The sequence below is a fragment of the Gouania willdenowi genome, chromosome 8, assembly GCF_900634775.1.
Source record: "Gouania willdenowi chromosome 8, fGouWil2.1, whole genome shotgun sequence".
Classification (NCBI taxonomy): Eukaryota; Metazoa; Chordata; class Actinopteri; order Blenniiformes; family Gobiesocidae; genus Gouania; species Gouania willdenowi.
In genome coordinates, this window is record NC_041051.1 from 19,055,134 (window position 1) to 19,077,106 (window position 21,973).

The window sequence follows — 21,973 nt, forward strand, 5'->3', positions numbered from 1 at the left end:
GGGCGGGGACCAAAACAACAAACCCTTATCGGAGCGCTTATATCGTAGATTTTAGATGCAGTCCAATAAAATCTGATATTCGTTTTCTGGCTGATATCGGACCGATATCGGATCGGGACACCCCTAGTATACAGAATCAACAAAACAACACATATGCATACATAGTTGTATAGTAACAAAGTAAATAAACAAAAAAAGAAATAAACAACATTGATCCATTTCTTATAGATTAGGGATACGTCAGTGCTGTCACATCTTAAAACTGATAAAAACCTTCTCCATGGTCTCCAAAACATTTCACATTTGTCATGTTCTAATCTTACAGCATACGTCAGTTTTTCCATTACATGTCTATCTTGAACAATACAGATCCAGTCATCATTAGTGGGAATGTTATCACAAAAGAAAGGCCCACTTTGACTGTAGTTTGATTGAACACAAAAATGAAAATGATTTCATAAGGAAAATGCTAATTATTGGAGTTAAAAACTAAAATCCCACCACCTCTACAATCACTGAGTGCTGATGCACTTTGTGTTTTTGTTACTGGGTGGATTGACTCACAGACGTGGTACTTCTCCTCTGTTTCCCAGGTTGCTACAGCACTAACGCAGTGTGTTTTGGGTCTGTAATTAGAAGTATTGCTCACAGCTCGATCTTTCTCTCCCACTGGCTCCCCCCCTCTCCCCCCTGATGAGTGCGTGAACGTGCGCTCCGTTGTGTCTCTTAGCGCGTCTCCTCCGAGGAGCGCAGCACAGCCTCAGAGGCTCCGACATCCTTCTTCACAGCTCCCGTGAGGGCTTCCCCTCATAGCTTTGACATAGCTCCCTCACCTCACCGCTTCCATAATCAACAGCTTAAAGATCAGAGAGGTGGGGGCCGTTACGCACACATCCTGAGCACCTTTTACGCATGGCTCTGTCCTGTCCGTGTGGAAGAAGAAGCTGTGGACTAATGGCAGCTCATCATGGTGTGAAGCAAGGCGTGAAAAGTGAGTAGTTTAAGATGCGGGGCACTGAGCTGCTGCTCGGATACTTTCTTCTGAAAGTTATGCCGTGTGGTGCGCAGAGGTACGAGGAGCTGATGGTGGCTGGGTTCAATGAGTCAGAAGAAGCAGAAGGCAGAGCCACCGTGAGTCCGCACGCAGAGGACAAGTGTCGAGGCTACTACGACGTGATGGGTCAGTGGGACCCTCCGTTTGTGTGCAGGACTGGGAACTACCTGTACTGCTGCGGCACCTGCGGCTTCAGGTTCTGCTGCGCCTTCAGGAGCTCCAGGTTGGACCAAACCACCTGCAAGAACTACGACACCCCACCGTGGATGATGACAGGCAGACCACCACCCAAGGTAGACGTGAAACTCGAGTCTGCAAAGGATAAAACCAACCTGATCGTGTATGTCATCTGTGGGGTCGTGGCCATATTGGCACTGATTGGGATTTTCACCAAGCTTGGTTTGGAGAAGACGCACCGTCCGCACACAGAGAACGTGTCCAGGTAAGAACATACACGTGGTCATTTAATGATTCACTTTTGTTTTGCCTTTGATGTCTTTCTTTTGATTCAATCAGACAAAAGCTCTAAAGATAATCATATCATGTGGAAGTCACAGAATGGAATTAATGCAACAAGTGGTATTTTTGTTTGTCTTCAGACTTTTACAGAATGAAAATTACACGAGAAAACGAAGACACTGTTATAATTCTTATCGTAAGACAGTAAGTTTATGAGTTAAGAATGATGAAGCTAAATTCATTCTTATCTGAAATTTGAAAATAATAATAATAATAATAATAATAATAATAATAATAATAATAATAATAATAATAATTTGAATATTCTATAGAATACTTCTCAGATGATTAACATAACATAATCATTGTGTAATTATTTAAGAAGTATCAGTTACTTTTAAATGTTGTTTTTCCATGCCACTCATTTTATTCTGGGCTTTATAAATAATATTTGACTTATTTTACTTTAAAACTTTATCTTATATATCGTATCTTATTTATCTAATCTCATTTTATGTTAAGACTTGATCTTATCATATGTCATTTTATCTTATAAACCTCCACTGAATATGTTTTTAACATTATTTATTATTTGTTATTGACGCCTTTTTTTCATTGCTAGTTGTTAATAAGGTTGGGCAATATATCGTGATTCAAGGTATATCCTGTTTTCTATTTTGGCATAATACGAAATTACAGTATCGCTTTATATATAATATTATTCAGAGTACAGTCAAACAGTGTCCTTTACAATGTTTCCATATTTCTGAGATATATAATTTGTAGCTTATTTTATATCAAAATACTCATTTTAGGCTTCTCGGCTTTTGCTAAGTCTAAGAACAGCATGACAAGCACAGTTAGATGGTTTGCTGAGTGCGTCCTAACCCAGACCTTTCCCTAATAAAGCCACGCCACAGAACTCACTCACACGTGCTGTCCCTTATAGGAGAAAAAGCCAAAAGTGGCGCATATTGTGCAGCTGTTTGTTAATAAATGTGCATCTGTGGCATTTTTCATCAGCAAATTTAGCTGAGAATTGTCTCTGGTAAGACTTTATTGAGTTCAAAATATCGAGATTAATATCGTATATCGCCATTTTCAGAAAAAAATATCAAGATAAGAGTTTTGGTCGCCCAGCCCTACTTGTTCCGTGATATAGTTGTAAAATTGTATTCATAAATGTAAAGGGACTTTTTTTAAACTGTTTTGGGAACTGCTCTATTTAAACAATGTATCATCACAGTAAAAACTTATAACCATGATAACTTGTGTCATTAAAGTGTCGAGTCTATACGTTACATACTTTAAGTTTCCAGTTCATTCCCACCAGCATCTCTTAGTTGGATGGCATATAACCAATTGGTTTGGAGTTTGACGGATCTTCTCGATTTTCTGTTTCATTTTCGTCCCAGAGCTCTTGCTCAGGTCATTCGTCACCCAGCCTCTGAACAATCGGATGAGATAGGATTCAGTCAACACTACGAGAACATACAAACCAGAGTCACGGTCAACAGTTTTGGTAAGTTGTAACATGTCTCACGTGTGTTTGCACACACACGTGTCCATTGTTAGGCATCAAACAGGTGTTTGTGTTCACTAGCGCTGCTCATCCATCAACCCATCTATTGTTTAAATGATTATACTCCACACAGTGAGACACATCCACAATCCATCTGTACTCCAAATCATCTGATACCAGATGTCATTGTGAAGGGGGACAAAAAAAAATAAATTCCCGCTGGCTGCTGGGGCAATTAGTCACACCCACAGCGAGATCACTTTACATAGACACTAATTACCACTGGCAACCACAAATCCTTCCTCAGCCAGTACTTATTGTATGCCACAACCTCACACATTATAGTGCACACTCATTCTCTCATTCATCAGAACACACACCTACACTCTCCATCTCGGATGGGAAAAAGAGTTCTTATTAATGTCAACCTGCTTATTAAACTGACAGATATACTCAGTTGGTTTCTTTCTGCTTGGTGAATAATTATGCTGAATAACACGGCTATTCCTGAAGTTGGAATGGTTGCTCTCACTGAACGTCTGGAATTTAAATATTGTGTATCAAGGTCAATAAAGGAATTACCAAATACAAAGTCAACCATGGGATTAATACGAGGATAACCATGGATGTTAGGAGCTGAATATTCAATTATGAATTACTTTAGCCTAGCATGAATTAAATGCTGCACTAACCTACAGTACATTAAAAAAAACAAAAAACGGTTAAAACAATATAGCTGGCTAAACACAAACCCATCAAAATCAAAGCTTTTACTGTTGCTAACCTTGGGTAGCATTACACAGTATAGCTGGGTTTCCATTACAGATGTTTGCAAATCAAAAGCAATATTTCTAAATGTCAACAGAGTGTTTCCATTGAAGGCTGTTTTTGGCAGGAGCCTCGCAACTCCCGTGAAAGCTCATCCGGTGATACTTCACTGCTCCAAACCTCCTCCTGATCATTTTTAAGTCTAATGCTAAGAAATGTCCCGGTCTCCTCTTCTGTTTACACGTACTGCGTCATGTTTTCTCAAAGAGAAGTGGTCATGTGACCTTGTACCTCACATCATGTGACCATGTACGTCACGTTCTGTGACGTACATTTGCAGAAAAAGTGTTTCCGCGGTGCTTTTGCACTTCTTAAGACTCCTTAAGAAATGTAACATCGAGACAGCACTTCTGCGGACTTTCTACAGCTCCACGGTAGAGAGCGTCCTGACTTACTGCATCACCCTGTGGTATGCCGCATGCACAGCCAAGGACAGGAAAGCCCTCCAGGGGTCTTCAAGGCAACACAGAAGATCATTGGCTGCCCCCTGCCCCCTCTCGATGACATTGCAAAAACGTGCGGCAAAAACGGAGCCAAGAGGATCCTGTCCGGCTCACGTACCTGTCCCTCCGGCAGGAGGTACAGGGTCCCCAGGAGCCGGACTAACTTTTTACCCCTGGGCCATTGGGCTCCTGAACAATGGACGCTAAACACTTATGGTGCAACATCGTGGTGTTTGTGTGCGTGTGTATGGGTGTGTGAGCAAGCGTGTGCATGTGTGGTTGGGTGGGGGGGTTCTCACTGGTTGCAATAGGGGAGGGTATGTTTACATTTTTTATATTTGTCATTTTTATGTTGTAGGCATTTTTAAATGTATATATTTTTTCATGACTCCACTAGGGAGGGAGTAGTCCGTCATAATTTCATTGTTCACCTGTGGTCAATGACAATAAAGACTATTCTGATTCTGATTCTGAATTGTTTTGTCGCAAAATCGCAAAAACTGGAAAACCTACTTTTTTAACTCCTTCTTGGAGTTTTGTCCAATCAGCGTGGAACTTGGCACGTAGAGTCTTTAGTTGGACCTGATCTAAAGTTATGGCAAGGATTTTGTTCTGTTAAAATATGCACAAATTATTAACGAGTAAAGTTTTCTAGCTAGCTATAAAAATGCAAACTGTCTCGGTCATAATAAATGCTAACAACACCAAATCTGAGATCCTTGATTGGCATGTGACTATGGGGATATGAGCTAAATTTGAATAATGAAGGCCACTAGGGGGCACTGCAAATATGGGAAATGCATATCTCTTAAATGGCAAGACCGATTTTTACTAAATTTGGTGGGTATGACCCTGGGTCACTCCTGAGGCCGTATCTCAAAGTTATGCACGATTGTCAAAGTGGGTGTGGCTTATTACAACATAAACAACAAACATTTATTTAGCTGAAGTACTATGTTGACGGCGGTGAGATTTACAGGGTATATATAGAAGAGCACACAGACCACCCATACCAAAAAGTGTGCCACTAGGTGGCGTTATAATGGGTGCAAACACATTTGGCCTGTAACTTTCACAATTTAAATCACATCTTCATAAACTTTATATCCACATGTTCCCTGAATAAAGTCGCATCTTCTGACATAGGCCACGCCCGCTCCTGAATAGCACTGAATCACCTGGGCTGGGCCACGGCCATTACTATTACAACACTGCAAATGGCACTTTGGCTTGTGTCCTGACGCTCGCCTGTCATCCTTCATGACGTACTTCAATGGACTCCGCAAAACATGGGGGCCGAGTCACGCAGGAAGGCTTGGCCCCCTTTCAGAACTGCTTACAGTTCTAGTTATTTCTGTATTTCTTAATGTTTGTCTGATAGGCCCTGAAACTCTACATGTTTGGTTTGAACACACACAAGTGTTCCAATGACCTCCAGAGACACACAGGCATTGGAGAAACACAGACGTTTTCCTCTGACCACCTGCGTGTTGGCTTAGTCTACCTGAATAAACCTAAATTAAATCATATTACCGTACTCTTGTCATCTGTCCTCGCAGCTGTTCAATTAAAAGATCCGGAAGGAGGTAGAGAAAACCTTACAAAATTGACTCGGGAAAACCCTACAGTAATGTCAGCGTATATGTATAAAACATCAAGTTAAGTGTTACCAGATTTTTATTTAGGAATCTCAATGGAGTTTGATGTTAGTTTGAACTTGTGTCTGCGACCTTGGTGATCAATTGAGTCGAGGCTTACGGAGATATATGAGAGGGATTCAGTGTAATTGCATTGGCTGCATCAGACTATTAGTGTTGTTTTCCTGACAGCAAGGCGTGAAAGGTCGCAAGAGGTGAGCGGTTATTTTCTACCACATGGTTTGGTGTTGTGCAGCTGTGCACTACAACAGTCGGTAATAGCCAATGCATGTCAGAGGCAGTGTTGAATTCAGTCCTGATTCTTCAGTCTTAATGCAACCTCAGTCATAATGGATGAGTGGATCGCAGACACAACAACAAATCCCTGCAAAAATTATCATTTTTTTTTTTATCCATTACACACATTAAAAGTTCTACTGATCAAACATAATCACATCACACAGGAGTTGCTCTTAGTTGCGTAATGAATTTGAAAGACTTTCAATGCACTGTGGATTATCTTTAAAGAAGCGTCGACTCTAATAAGCTAATCAGAAGATAATGCTCGTCTCAGTTTCATATCAATGTGAAACAACATAAATGAAACCAAATCTCTGTTCCTTCAGAGAAAAAAAATCGAGGATTAAGAACGTCAACCGTGGTTGCAGGTCTAAACTAGAAGGAAAAAATAAATGGGCCTTGGTCATTCCATGTCACAAATGGCCCATGCACTTCGGTCTCAAAAAATTCTGACATTGTTCTGCGATTATTCAATAGGCACACTGTACATTTTTAGTTTGATCGGATTAATACTTTTTGAGATATGGACAATTTAATGAGGGGGTGTGTGTTGATTTTTGTGCATCCTTATTTTTCTTTCATTTTCAGCTTCCAATATCTCGGTATAGTAATACAGCTCCACCTACTCTCTTAGAATATACAAAACTATGTGCTATACATCTTGTCTGGTAAACATGCCAGTCCCTCAAAATTACCAAAAAAATTAGTTGGGGTTTTGGGCTCAAACAAATGTGGGCCTTCAGTAAACAACTTTGCATATGTCTGAGCTCCCTGTAATTTCATCAGCTTTATGCTATGTACATAGACTGTTCAAATCACTATTGATTAGTCCGATACATGGATTGGTTATTGGGTGACAGTCTCTTAAAATCAGAAAAAATATTTTCACTGTGTGAATTCATCGTAGGAGTGACTGTGAGTGAATTTACAAGATAGATTGATGGATGGAGAAGTAGGTTAATAGTATCATACCACACTCTAATGGGTAAGCATGTTAATGGTAAATACACGTTTTGTCTCCTTAACTAAATAGTCTGTTCAAACATTCATCACCTAAACACAATATAAAACATTTTAAAGATAGATTTGATCAAACAATGTACAGAAGATGAAATTCCAGCGCTCTGCTATATTTAAATGTAATCTGCTGTGTGATGTGAAGCTTTTTGGAAGTCTGACAGAAATGTCAAAAGAGAAAAGACGTTAAAGTAGGACTGTCTGTAAATACGAGCGCTCGTCTCCTTGTGTGGTTTTATTTTGGGGCTCCACTGATCCCAAAATACTCTCTTAAATCTTTTATGAGTTCCATGGAGGTGTCTGTGTCTGGAGTGTTAACTTAATTATTTCCCACAACAACCCTGAGTCTTTAACCTTAAGATTCTGCAAAGGTGGCCTACTTTTCTATCAGCGTCTGACTTGAAAGTTATGACTCTGACAACAATATGAACAAAAACTGCACTCAGTCAATGAAGGATTTGAGCATACAAAAGGGAATGGCACACGCAAACAGTTGAATTTAAAGTGATCCGATTCTGAAATCAGAGACGAAACACACATTCATTAATCATTAAGGTGGTGCCCTTTTTGTGTTTAAAATCCAATATATTTACATTTAAAGTCTAAAACAGCTCGTCTGTAGCATTAGGGAGACAGTAGATCAGAGGTGGGCAATTTATATCACAGTGGGGGCCACAAAAATGTGTTTGTTTGATCAAAGGGCCACATTATAAACATTCATGTCAGCATTCACAATAATGACCAATCTGAGCAATAATTAATTTTTCATTGTAATTTTGTGTTTTTCTGTCATTCTGTGTACGTTTGTTAATGTCTTGCTTGTTATGAGGCATGTTGTGCATTTATGTTGTCCTTTTGTGTATTTTTACTGTAAAATGTATGTTTTTTTGAGTATTTTTTTCATCTATTTCTGCTGCCGTTTTGCTTATTTGTTAGTACTGTGCGTTTGCCGAGTCATTTTTTGTGTTTTTCTTGTCTTTATGTGTATAACTGTTGTGGTTTTGTTCATTTTTGCGGTAGTTTTGTGTGTTTTTTGAGTCATTTTCTGTTTTTCTTGTCTTTTACTGTATTTTCCTGCAATGTTGTAATTCTTTGTGTTTTTTTTAATGTATTCTTGCTTTTGTTTTGTGTATCAGTTTGCATGTTTACTTTGGGGGCCGCATAAAATCAGATCGAGGTTGCCCATGTCTGCAGTATATTATTTAAATGAGATAGTTTCTATCTTTAAGGGGATCCTCTGACTTTGACCTTGTCTAAAAAAAATCACACGAGTCGCCTGAGAGGTCAAACGGTGTAGCTTACAAAATCAATCCTAAGAGGACAACCTCACTAATGACAACAATTTCCTTTGAAGGAGTCTGAAGGTGGAGAATCTTTTAATGTTATATTTAACCCACGGTAGTTTTAACCCTATGATACAACACACACTGAGTGAAATGTTGCATTATCAGGTCTACTGTACGTTTTCTATGAGCACAGTCACAAAGAATGAGAGTCAGTGTGCTACTGTGCTCTGTGTGAATGGCCCACTTACAAAGCAGGTCAATAAGCCACAACCTAACCTAATGGTTACTCTTTCATACAGTTTAAAACACAACAGTGCGCGCTAACATGCATCTCTCTATCTTTGAGACTTTCCCGATTAATTAGCACAGCGTTAAAGTTTCTTGCTGACCGGTGGGGAATAAAAGCCTAATTAACCTATTTCCAGTTGTTCTGATCTGTTTTTATCGGACACATTCAACACCCAGGACTGTCGGACAACAGCAGTAATGAGCTGAAAGAATCGGGAAAAGAAGGAACAAACATTGACTTTGAACATGTCTATACAGTTCTGTTATAAGCCAGGTGTTGTTTAATGTGCAGTTAAATTAAATGTATGAATAATAGACAAAGGACAGTAACAAGTGCATGAATATCAGATCTGGAATTCTCAGTGACTTGTTCATTTTCTAAGATTTGTGTGTGTGAGAATGAGTTTGTGAGGTTCATTCAGAATCAAGTTTGTCACAATACGTATAGTAACAAACATGCATGTGGATCGGATCATTTAGCATAAACGAGATGTAAGTAGGGCCTCAGATTTTGATCTGTGATCGCAGAATACAGACAAAAAAGACAGAGTGATCTATTTTTTTTATTTATTCAGTTTATTTCCGACATGGTTACATTCACTTTTTTTTTTTTTTTTTTGTACATGCCGAAAAAGGAGACGAGAGAAGCAGTTTGCTTATCTGGGTCCCGTCCCGTTTTACCATCGCAAATTTACATGGGTTTACATGTCTCTCTGGTCAAACATTCTTGAGTTGTTCTAAACAGTCCTTTTTTGTGTATTCTCATCTGTAGTCAGTGTTGTCTTTTTTTTTTTTTTTTTTCCTCCTCCTCTCTATCGTTGTTTGTGTTGGCCTTGTTCCCTGCCAGACGTTGTTAGCATTCCTCCAGTGCAAGAATAGTTCCTCTTTCAAAGGTGTTTGGAAGTTTTTTTCCCTTTTCATCCATAGTGTCACCACTCGGGAATGTCTCTTTTGGACACACAAGTTTGCAGCTTGTTTTGTCTCTACATCAAGGTTAATCCAGCTGTTGTTAGTTCTATTGGAAGTGTTGTATTTTCCACTGTTAGATTTAACTTGTATAAACACATTATTATATCTTATTTCATAAGCAAGGTAGTAATTTCATTGTACAGGAAAACGTGTTTCTAACTGCACATATGACAATAAACACTTTGAATTTAAATTTAATGTAATCCTTAATCACCCCACCACCTAGCAATTGAAATGAATAAATGACAGACCTTTTTTACTCTTGGTTTCCACATTTAATTCAGTCTCCGTAAAATAATCACAGTCTGAGTTTTGTTTCCAGTGTTTATATAGATCTGGGTCCATATCCATGATTACCATCAGTAATGTTGTTGTTTAGGTGGATCCTTTGTATTTTCCCAAGTCTTCCATGGTGTGATGTAAATTCTGCAGTTCCTTGTCCACGTCTTTAGAATCTTTCCTCCTTTTTTTATTTGGCGTGCCTTCCATGCGATGCTTGCATTTTTTTTTGTCAGGCTTTCATTAATAAAAACCTTCATTTCCTTCAGCTTTCTTCCTTGCTTCAGTAGTTCTCCTTTGAATTTCATATTCGTGAAGGTTATTTTTACAGCTCTGTTATCATTTTTCTTTGGCAGGAGATGGCAGGAGTTGATGTTGTCAGGGTTCAGGACAATGTCCTTCGACTCCAGGTAGTCAATGACCTGTTGTTCAATCGATTTTGTTTCTTCGTCACTCGCGTAACTCCTGGGTTTTATCTTTAGGCCTGTGATGATGACATCTTTCTCTCTTTCCTTTTGTTCCAGCTGTTCAACCCTGGCGTTCAACAATTTTATCTCTTCAGCATTTCTTTCATTCTTTTCTTTCAGTACCTTTGCTTCGCTTTGTAGGTTTTCCAGTGAGTTTTCCAGCGTCTTTTCCAACGACTTTATCTCGGCAGATAGGTTTCGTAGACCCTCGCGTATCATCTCCTTGACCTCTTCCAAACCAGAATTGGGTTCTGAAGGGCCTCCTTGCAGTTTTTTCACCATTTTCCTTCAGTCTTGGGCCCAATTTTTCAGGCTGTTCTATCTAACTCATTTATTTTTTCTTTCTCTCTTTCTATTTACGGAAACGGGTGATTAAATCTCTAGAAAGTTTGACGAACGAACAAATTCCATACATATTCCTGTTTAAAATCTTGCGTAACGAGTTACGGTTCGACTAGTGACCATGTTATTCTGTGACGGAAAAATGAATGCAGAGCTTCATCTGAAGTGTTTTTTTTTTTTTTTAATATGTTTTGATGAAAAAGCAGCTCAGGTTATTAAGGCAGGTTTAGCTGTTGGTGAATTAGCTAATTCACCTGGTGACACGTCACGGCAACGTGGGATTTTGTGCAATACATACGTTTAATATCTAGTAAAGTCATCTAAACAGAGAAAGACGATAAAACAGAAACTGTATTGTGATACGAAATTTGGAAAATTTTGAAATGTAAAATTGGAGCCCTTACATCTATGTATGTACTCTCAAATATCTCTTGACTTCTCCTTTTTTAGATCATATTATAATTTTTTTTATTTATCACTTTTATAGCTTAAAGGTAGGGTAGGTGATTTTCAAAAGCTAGCTTGATTTTGAATGTAGCTTCTGGAGCTCTGTGCTCCATCTCACTCACATGCACACGCACAGCTGCTGCAGAAGAGGAGCTCAGCTCATCGCTTGTATTGTGTAGAAACTTTGTCGTCTCATGTCTCATTCAGCAGTAAGTAAACAATAAACTTTATATTTATGTATGTTAAAAACATGACCAAAAACTCTGTTTTAACTCTGTCAGCAGTAACGCGCTTTCAGTGTGATTGGTTAAAAATAAATTAATTTTTTTAATTTTTTTCCCATTGGAGGAATTTATTACAGATTTACAGCTGCTACAGTTAAAAGATTTTCTTTCAATCAAAAACTTAAAAAGTGTATCTGGAGAAAATCACCTACCCTAGCTTTAAATTTGGATTGCTGATGCGTTGTTTTCTGTCAGCAATCTAATTTTGGCCCATGACCCATACATTTGGCACCACTGACCTGAAACCATTGTAAAATACTATGATTAAATGTATTCCGCAAACAGAATGAGAAAGTACTATTAATGTGGTTCTGTCACACAAACATCAGAGAGCAACCATGTCTCTAGTTGCTCTAAATAGAGCAACTAGTTGCTCTATTTAGAGCAACTAGAGATTTGTGAGCTTAGAGACATAGCCCATCGGCCTCAAAGCTCGGCTAATACACACTGTTTATTGGCAAAAATCCTCAGACAAAGGCAGTGACGACAGTAGTGAGTATTAAGCAGTAATAAAATTAGCAATGGCAATCTGCTTCACCCTCTGTTTGTATCTGAGTAGAAAGAGGAAGGCAGACTTACACTTACTCAGCTCACTTCTCCATAGAAATTAACTGGACCAACAAATCCACAACAGCTAACAATGGTCACACTGAATGTGAAATAAAATCCGGAAAACAAAAAAACAAGTTTGCAAAACAAAAACAAAACTGAATTCTTGAATGTCTAAAATAAAGTAAATTTACAAAAGAACATTAAATACCAATACTGCTGAATAAAATAACATTTTGTTCCAGTTGAGACCTAAAGACTCACTCACCCTCAAACTGAATCTAAGAAGAAGAGAAGAGAAGAAGAAGAAGAAGAAGAAGAAGAAGAAGAAGAAGAAGAAGAAGAAGAAGAAGAAGAAGAAGAAGAAGAATAAGAAGAAGAAGAAGAAGAAGAAGAAGAAGGCTGTCTGAACATCTGCTGGCTCTGTCATCCAAGCAGGCTGTTTGCACTGCACCCCATAATTTAGCAGGTGTCTACTGTAGGATTAGCACAGTGTTTCTCAGCTGCGTCCCCAAAAATGTCACTTTTAGGGAAGAAGCAACTATCAGGTTTAAGTGAAATGTTTTTGTATAGCACATTTTACATGATTCAAAGAGAAAAGTGCAGACATTAACATATTTAAACATGATATAAACATTAAACTGTTTTTATCAGGCTGCTTTATAATGAAATGAAACCTCATGTTTTCTAATAACCAAGCGTTTTGTCTTTTTGCATCACATCTACATCATTGATAATTCACTTTTCTAACAAATACTGTGTTTTCATGTCTGTAATCTCATCCTGCGTTTCTTCTTTTTCTCAAGCTAACAATCAGATGAACAACGCAACGCAGTCACCAACTTTGATAAGTCAGCCGTACCCGGTTTTTGGACAGATCACCAGCCCGTATGAGCAGCAGACACCTATCAAAGATCTAAACCAGTACACCACGCTCAAGGCTGTAGGTAAGGATAGACCAGTGACCTGACCAGGACGCATTTTGTTGCATACAGGGTTATTTCCAGGATTAGATATGAGGGGTTGACTTTTTAATAAGAGGAAACGTGTTGGTAGATTCATTAGTCAAACATTGTTTAGTATTTAGGCAATCCTTGTACATTAAAGCTGCTAGATTTTTTTTTTTTTTAAATCAGATAAATCTATACTGTTGTCCTCAGATCAATAAATCGAAGATCACATGCTTGAAAAATAAATGATAACGTTTATTTCGATTTCCACCGCAAACATGACATCAGAAGAAGTTTTGCCCATTGCATTATGGGATGTGGAGTCCCATGAGTGTTTTCTTCTGTGTTCTATTTAGAATAATGACCGATCCGAGCATTAGGCTACAGAAAAGAACAAAGTTTTGTGGTTTTTTTGTTGTTGTAATTTTCTGCCTTTGAAGTCACTTTTGTGTAATTTTCAATGTTGTTTTGTATATTTCATAGTTATTTTTGTGTATAATGATAGTAGTGTGTGTCTTCAGAGTAAATGTGTGTATTTTTGGGGTCCTTTTATACATTTTATTGTGATTTTGTACATTTCGTTGGAGTCATGGTGGAGTTCTTTTGTGCGTTTACTTTGAGGGCCGCACGAAACTAGACCGAGGGCTGCCAAAAATGTAATATCTTGCAGAGTCAGGTGATATCATGGGGAAAATTGGGAACAAACTAAAAACAAGAATGATGTCAAACGAATCACTGTAAGTTTACGGGACTCTACATCCCACAATTCAATGCACAAGTTTACTGTGTACAAATGATCTTCGATTTATTTATTATTATGGTCTGGAGCAGCTTTAAGGTGTTGAACACAACTGATTAGGTAAACATTAGATTGGTTTATGTAAACGTTGTGTTACTTTGCAATAATGTAACTTTAAGATTCAGATCACATTTGAAAAATAAATACAAGCCTCACCATTTAGGGAAAAAGCAACAAAAAACAAATTAGAAAAAACGAAAGTTTTTATTTTCCATGGAAGGACATGTAAATTTGATTCAATCGTCATCAATTCCATGGTGTCGTACAGTTGGAGAGAGTGTTTACTACTACTACTACATGTGGTTTTCACTGGTCATTATTGGTCTCAGCTGTTTTTGAGTCTCTGGATAAACAAAAGCTTAACAAGTTAAAACCACAGTCGATCATTCTCAGCTGGGAAAGGAGCAGAAAGACTATATTTAGAGACCACTTGGTTGTTTTTCTCCTGGGCTAATTCTGGAAAGTCTGGAGCCAGCGAATGGACCAGCGGGGATTGAAACAAGAAATAGCAAACTTCAAAATAGCACCGCTTAGCTGCGTTTTCTCAAGCTTTCCTGATGTCTTTAATCAAACACGAATGTCGTAAAAGTGCCATAAAAATCGTCTCCCGAGGGGCTTCATTAAGAAATTACACCACTGTGTTTTTTTTGGTGCTGATATCAACTTTATATAATATTCAGTGGCTCCCAAACAGTGTTGGACAAGTTGCTCTAAAATTGTAAAGCATTTTATATCACTAGTTACAGGCATTAAAATGTAACATATTTGTATTACAATATTACCACCTCCAAAATGTAACGGAGTGACACTACTTTAAGTTACTTTTGGCTAATCGCAAATGTATGTTATGTGAAGCCATTTTAAAATACCAATCCTATTACATTAATACCATTACAAATGTCACACCACAAAACACGTTCCTTTTCCTTTTAAATGAAAATATACAAACAAAAATGTATCTATTAAACAAAAACATAAAAGAAAGCCTTAATGTTCAGGTATCATTCGGTACGAATGAATTATTTTGAAATCGTAAGAGTAATTCCACCTTACAAATGTGTAGTCCGTTTCCATGGCGATGCGTTATGATTTGCAACAGTCTGCAGGAAGGAAGTCGGTGCGGAGGTTCTTCTTCTATGCCGCATTTTGATTCTTTGTTTCTTTTCGTTTTCATTGGAATATCAGTGGAATTCATTAAAGTCTTAATGTAACTTGTGTTACTGAGATTTTAACGAGTGATATATTGCAGATTTTTGTTTCAGTAATGCGTTATATTACTGCGTTACTTAAAAAAGGAATATATTACAGTAACTTGTTACTTTTCATGTGTTACTCCCAACACTGTTTCCAAAGGGAACGTTTTAAACTTGTTGCAGCAATTTCACTGTACATGTAAATTTATGATCACATGAGCTACTTTATTTCTTCACTCGATGAGAAAAATATTTTCTAGTTTAATACAGTTATATAAGACGAATACAATTGTTTCAAACCGACAAAAAATATATTTAATGAACACATGTTCAAGAGGTCAAGTTATAAATTTAATGTAACGTGGAAAATACAGTGACTTTAGAAATAAAAAGACAATGTTTAAGTGAAAAACAACAGTATATTATATTTTTTGGTGAGTTTTTTTTGTTGTTGCAAGAATTCACTATAAACAAGTGTGGTTCACAAAATTAATTGTCACCAAATTTTGCAAGATGGGTTTTTGCCTCGTTCTAATTGACACTGTAAGCATCTGTGTATAAAATGGAGTCAATTGCTGCACATTTAGGATTGTGTGTTGATGTTTTTTTTTTCTAATTTCAGGAGTAGAGTTTAATTACAGTGAGAGACAAATAATGACCGTACTTTTATCGCTTGAGTTTCTGACATCTGTGAAAGCTACGCATTGTTTGGATGAGCAATAAATATTGTGAAAAAGTGTGCCACCCTTTCCTGACGTTATATTACCCTAATTTTTGGTACAGGTGTTAAAAGTGTCAATAGGAAATGTGATCTGGCAAAATTTGGATAAACCTTTGCCTACATCATCATATTGTGAACCTAAATAACATTTGTTTTTTCCAAAAAAAGACAAGGTAAGAGAAAAAAAGAGCACTAACGTCATTGAAATAAGAAGTGTTAGGGCTATTATTACTGTGAAAGGTGCCTTTTTTCAGCGTCCCTGTGAATCAATTAGCTGTGTTTCACAGACCTGGCTGTGGAGGGGATGACAGCTATAAATGTGTGCGACTGTGTGTGTGTAAAAGGTTCAATGACAGCTTGCTTTTAGTGTGATTCACAAAGGCAATTGAAACTGCCACAAATTCACTCTAGGACCATTGGAAAATGTGATCATTAGAGGAAAAAAAAAAACAAAAAAAAAAGAAGCTCGTGTTTGAAAATGAAACGGACAAGAAGAGACACTCAAGAGCAATCCAATGATGAAAAAAAAAAAAAAAAAAAAAAAAAAAAGGTTGGGGCGTTTGTTGATATGACATTTATCAATGAGTCACTATGCACTCTGTGGCTCACTGTGTCACAAGGTGAACTTCACTTCAACAGCCTCTCTGCAGATATAGGACCTACTGTATGACGTTCTGTCTTTATTTCTGCTCTGGTCTGATCCACTGCACAAATAAAGACCACATTACAAGTGATAAAGGAGACATTTTATTTAAACATACGGAATCATTAGGGGGAAATAATAAAAGGTTACACATGAGTTTTAAGTACTGAGGTTTACGTTATTGTTAAGCTGTGTGGGATGAGGGACAGATTGTCTTAACTACTACTAATAATATAAACTCCTCATGTAGAAGTACTGTTACTTGATTGAAATTGTACTCAAGCACAAGTACAAGTAAGTCATACATAAAATACTCAATTACAAGTAAAAATTAGCTCATTTAAATAGTACTGAAAGTAAAAGTTACTAGTTACTTTTACTCCCCACATTTATTTTTGGTAATAAATGTTGCCACGGTTGCCTTGCATACAGTAAACATCACATGTATAAACTTTAAAAGGAAAAGACTTAATATTGCACAATTGGAACTTGATTTTTAATTTATTTTTAATCTGTATAAAATAAAAGGTTTGTCACAATTTGCAATTATTTCTTAAATAAAATAACACCAAGAAATTCAATTCAAAATAAAAAAAAAAAAAAAAATTGCAGGCTGTACGTATAGAATAAACTCAAAGAAACTGAGAAAATAACCAGCATTCAATGCTGTTTCGGACTGGTGCATTAGGTTTAATCTGATTGGTCGGATAAGATGTGATGCATTTGATTGTTGTCTGGTCATTTCACTTATTTGTAGTTTCACAATGTCCTTTGATCATTTTAAAAACAAAAAACTAATAATTTACTCAGTAATGGTTGGGTGTAGAAATGTAACGAGTAAAATTACTGATGTAGAAACATACTCAAAACAGTAACTCAATTACAGTAACGTGAGTAAATGTAATCAGTTGCTTTTACCTCAGCCTGTAACTGATCAGATGATACAAGCAAACCAGATGCGGTGATCAAATGGCAAACATCAAAGTCAAAGCCTGCGTAATAGTGAGACGTAAACAGGTCAAACATTCAGAGCAGTGAGACTGGATGTGATTTAACTGGAACAAATGTATTTTTAGACTGAAAGGCTCCATTAAAACATGGCTCATCAAATTGTACTTTGTATTTTAAACTGTGTAAAAACTAACAAAAGCACCATCCGAACACCTGTGACCATCCAAACTTGGTTTTTGTATGCATGAAGGAAAATATAACATCCCACTCAATATAGTTACTGCCCATAGAGAGCAAAGGTCAGACTCCATTTTTAATAATAATCATAATAAATAAAAAGTAAAAACTAGGGTTACTCTGTGGTGCACTGATGTCTTATTTAGACTGTATGCATTGACAAAAAAGAGTACAGAGTTTAAACCTACTCTGTAATATTAGAGATGACTTAATATTGTGTAATGTGTGTGTATCTAATCCTTATTTTTTTTAACATTCTTTTACTAATTTATGCACTTTTTTAACATTTATTCTTTCTTTCTTTAACATTTATTCTTTTTTTTGTAATTCCCCCCTGAGATGAATACAATTATTCTGATTCTGATAATGCAACAGTAAAAAAGGAGACATTTAAAATGTGAAGAAAAACCATGTATTATTCATGATGGAATTATAAGCGTTTTTTTTTTTTTTTTTGTTTTTTTTCTTTCCCATTTATTCTCATGTCAATACAGGTGCAAGAAAAGCCAAGTACTTTATAGCACCTCTGTTAACTTGAGGACAGGGGATTCCAAAACCGTCCCTTTAAAGCATCTTTTTCAGCCGGCAGGAGAAAGTAAAAATGACAGAGAATTGCATTGTGATCTCTGAAGAGCAATAAATGACTAATAAGGAGATTATTCTTTTGTCTGAATCCTGCACTAATGACTGTGATGAGCACAAACAACTCTTCCTGTGACTGTTAATCCTCTCTAATGTCACAATTATTGTTTAGTTGGATTTGTTTTGATCTTTTAGATGCAATTTAGAAATGTTTCTCTTTATCACCCTGCCACTCTGCACTTCTTCACAATAAAGTTGTTGATTGTAGAAAATGCCAAAATAAAAGTCTCTGTTTATTCATTCGTTTGTTAGCAGAGAAGGCGAATGACGGCTTCTTCAGCAACCAGCGGCAAATGATCGAGATGACAATCAAGGGCAGTCTCCCAATGGAGGGTGTGGATATGGAGGCGGAGCCTAGTAATCCTTACAGCCTGCCCAGACAACAGTCAAAGAACCCAAATGGACACAAGCACAAAAGCCCCAGGAGCCACAGCACGCAGTCACTGTGCTACAGCTCCAGCGCGGGGGCCAGCCCGGCGGTGCTGAGGTCCTGGGAGGCCAAGAACACGCCGGACCCCCGACAGAGCTACTGCCCCAAGAAAGTGGAGCTGCACACCACACGCTACATCCCTCCACATCCATACTTTGTCACCAACAGCAAAACAGAGGTGACAGTATAATGGACTGAAGTGTCACGCTTACAGTGAGTGTGAATGAGTGCAGAGAAACACACAGAATGGACTTTACTTTGTGCTTTAGTAATGGGCACCTTTTAGGTCTGCAGTAAATATTACACAATCACTGTGTGTCAGCCAGGGGGGGACAGTGATGAAAAGTTTGTGTTTGGTCTTTATTACTATTCAAGAGCAAATGTTACATAACAAATATTACAGTGATGAGCTATGAAAGGTTAATGTCAGATATAATACATCCATACAACACATTACGTCATTTCAAATAAAACCATTGTGTAGTAATATTAAAAAAAAAAAAACAACTTTTTGTTCAACCAACTTTGATGGAATAACATGAGAACCATAGACAGAGTCTAAACATGTTGTGTAATGTCAGTGTGAAAAAAAAGATCTAAAAGTTGTTGACGTGTACAAATTTGCTGCGATCTGTTTGGAGTTATGCTTGCACTACAAACACTGTAGAGCAGACATCTGCAACTGGTGGCCCAGGGGCCACATGCGGCCTTCGGTCTATTATTGTGCAGCCCTCAAAGTAAACGCACAAAATAACTCACGTACTATAAAGACGCACACTACTACCATTATACACAAAAACAACTATGAAATATACAAAACAACGTCGAAAATGACACAAAAATACACATAGGTGACCCCAAAGAGAAAACAACAGCAAAAATATACTAAACGACTCCAAAAAAACACAAAATTGCCACACTGTGATGGAAGTTTCCCATTTTCTGCACCTCATCAGAACATTTTCAATTCTTTCTCCAATTTTCACGTCTACATCTCTATGATGCTGCACATAATACTTTTTTTTCAGATCACCATCACGCACATTTTTTAATGATTGTTGCCTAATTTCTAAAAGAAAAGACTTATATTACGTTATAAAACACCTTCGGACAATTTTCATCTTTTATAAATTTTAACAGTTAATTACCTAAAACAAAAATAGGAAGCTTCTTAGCAATCTTTCTAGCAATCTTTGCATTTATTACCATTTTAAAATAACAGGACGTTCAGTTGTACTGAATAATTTAATGGACTGCTAAACTACAGAAAATTGATTATAAATGACATATATTGACAAATATTATCAGCATAAAATCTGAATTATTTAAATAAATTCTGAAAAACAACAATGGACCAAACACAAAACCTTGAGGGATCCCCTTTTAAACAGGTACGGAAGTAAAGCAAAAATCTAATTTACAGTAATATTATTTTATATATTTCATATATTGCTTTAGTGCTCTGTTGTGCTCTTTGCAAACGATTAAAACTCAGACATTGTATTACAATCCACCTTTAAGATTCAAAGAAGTTTGGTGCTGGAGGGACATTCATCACGAGCACAGCGTTGGGAAATGGGAAGGGGTCATAAAGTGGTTGTACTGTATCAAAGTGTGTAAATATTGACAACAAATGATTCCCAATATACACCCGCTACAATCACTAACCTTCCCTTTTAAATAATCAGGCATATTCATGTTTATTTTAGCCATATATTATTCCTGGTGATGACACTTTTACTCAAAGACTCATACGACAACTACTACTACTACCAATAAGTGTGATTGATTTCTTTTTCAATGACACAGAAACTGACATTATGGGACTACAGCAGATTTTTGCACCTCCTGTAATATAGACAGTTACAATTATGTGTATGCACTGAACCATACTATTGAAAAGTGTTAAGTATTACTATTATTAGCTCATGATTAAAAGATCTATTGGATTTTGGTACAATGTTTCTGCAATACAGTCTGAGGGAAAATAAAAGTGTTTTCTGTGTTATTCTCATACAATTTAGACATTTATCAAATAAACATGCTTATTTGTCTTGATTTTCAAAATGATTACAGTAAAAGCAGAGACTTACAAACCACTGACTTGTTTCAAATAGAAGGCGTCAGAAAAGTTTCCACAGTAATAAATGTCCCGATACAATGCCGATATTACTGTCTTAAGGATTGGCCAAAGCGATATTGATCCACAACGATATCAGCACAAATCTTACGTACTTTTATTTTGTAATGTGAAATGTTAGAAAATCAAGTGATAGTACTCAATAGTCAGCGACCGTAGGTATGACAAAAAAAGAACCCATTTATCATTAACCAATGGGTTAGATACATTTTAAATGTAAACATAATAATATTCTACCATTGAATGAAAAAAAAAACAAGAAATAAATGAGAAGGGTCAGATAAATAACCCCAATAAATCAAATAAAAACAATATATTTTATATTTGAGATTTAAGATGCAGGTTGATATACCCAATAATTTTTTTTTTTGCTGATATCGGACCGATATACGATATCAATATCGGATCGAGACATCCTTACTACCGTAATGACTGACTTTTAACACTTACGTACATGGACACAAACTCCTCACCAAGCATTAGATAAAGTATGGGATATACGTTTACTTAAATAATTGTGTTGTTGCCCTGGTGGTGGTTAGCATAGCCTATTTGCCTTAGCATATTTTGCACCCCAACCTCTTTGTGGACGAAACAGAAGCCAAATGTCAGACTGCACCTATAGCAGGAAATGACCCTCATGTTTCACATAAAACTGATTCAAGCTAACTTTACTGACCCAAATCCTCCTAAACACTACAGATGGCTTCAGAACAATAAAGATGCTTATGTTCACTAAATAAGCCTGGCCTCAGAAGACAGTTTTTTGTATGTTAAATATGAAAAGTGTCACTATTAAAATGTTTTTGTAACTCAGTGTGGTCGTATGATTCTAATAAAGCTGTATCTGTATTTGTTGGAGGTGGTTTTTATAACTTTGATTGAGGCACGTTTCATACAAGAGGTTAGATAGCCTACAATGAGATACACAAGATGCCATATTTATTATATATCATATAGATATTATTGCCATATTTATTATATATAAAGATTTTGATTAATTTACCTCATGTTATACTGTAAATTAGCTCAAAACACACCCAATGGCCGTCTCAGAAGTCATAATGCAACGCAATACATCATTGCCTTACTATAT

General features: G+C 36.9%; 2 protein-coding genes across 3 annotated transcripts in view; one reads left to right on the forward strand and one right to left on the reverse strand.

Moving 5' to 3' along the window:
• Nucleotides 1-752: 752 nt before the first annotated feature.
• shisa9b (shisa family member 9b) lies at nt 753-21,622 on the forward strand. Of its 2 annotated transcripts, none has more exons than XM_028455474.1 (4): nt 753-1,496; nt 2,929-3,035; nt 12,978-13,118; nt 18,560-21,622. In XM_028455474.1, the coding sequence occupies exons 1-4, from the start codon at nt 1,006-1,008 to the stop codon at nt 18,925-18,927; spliced, it is 1,107 nt and encodes a 368-aa protein (XP_028311275.1). In that variant the 5' UTR covers nt 753-1,005; the 3' UTR covers nt 18,928-21,622. The 2 variants fall into 2 exon arrangements, with proteins under 2 accessions (XP_028311275.1, XP_028311276.1); XM_028455475.1 differs by having other exon boundaries at nt 18,563-21,622.
• Nucleotides 2,974-21,973, reverse strand: part of unkl (unk like zinc finger) — a 53,961-nt gene continuing 34,961 nt past the window's right edge. Inside the window, exon 17 of the mRNA XM_028455471.1 lies at nt 2,974-2,994. Coding sequence (XP_028311272.1) covers nt 2,989-2,994 — 6 coding nt within the window. The 3' untranslated portion in view covers nt 2,974-2,988. The remainder of the gene's footprint in view (nt 2,995-21,973) is intronic.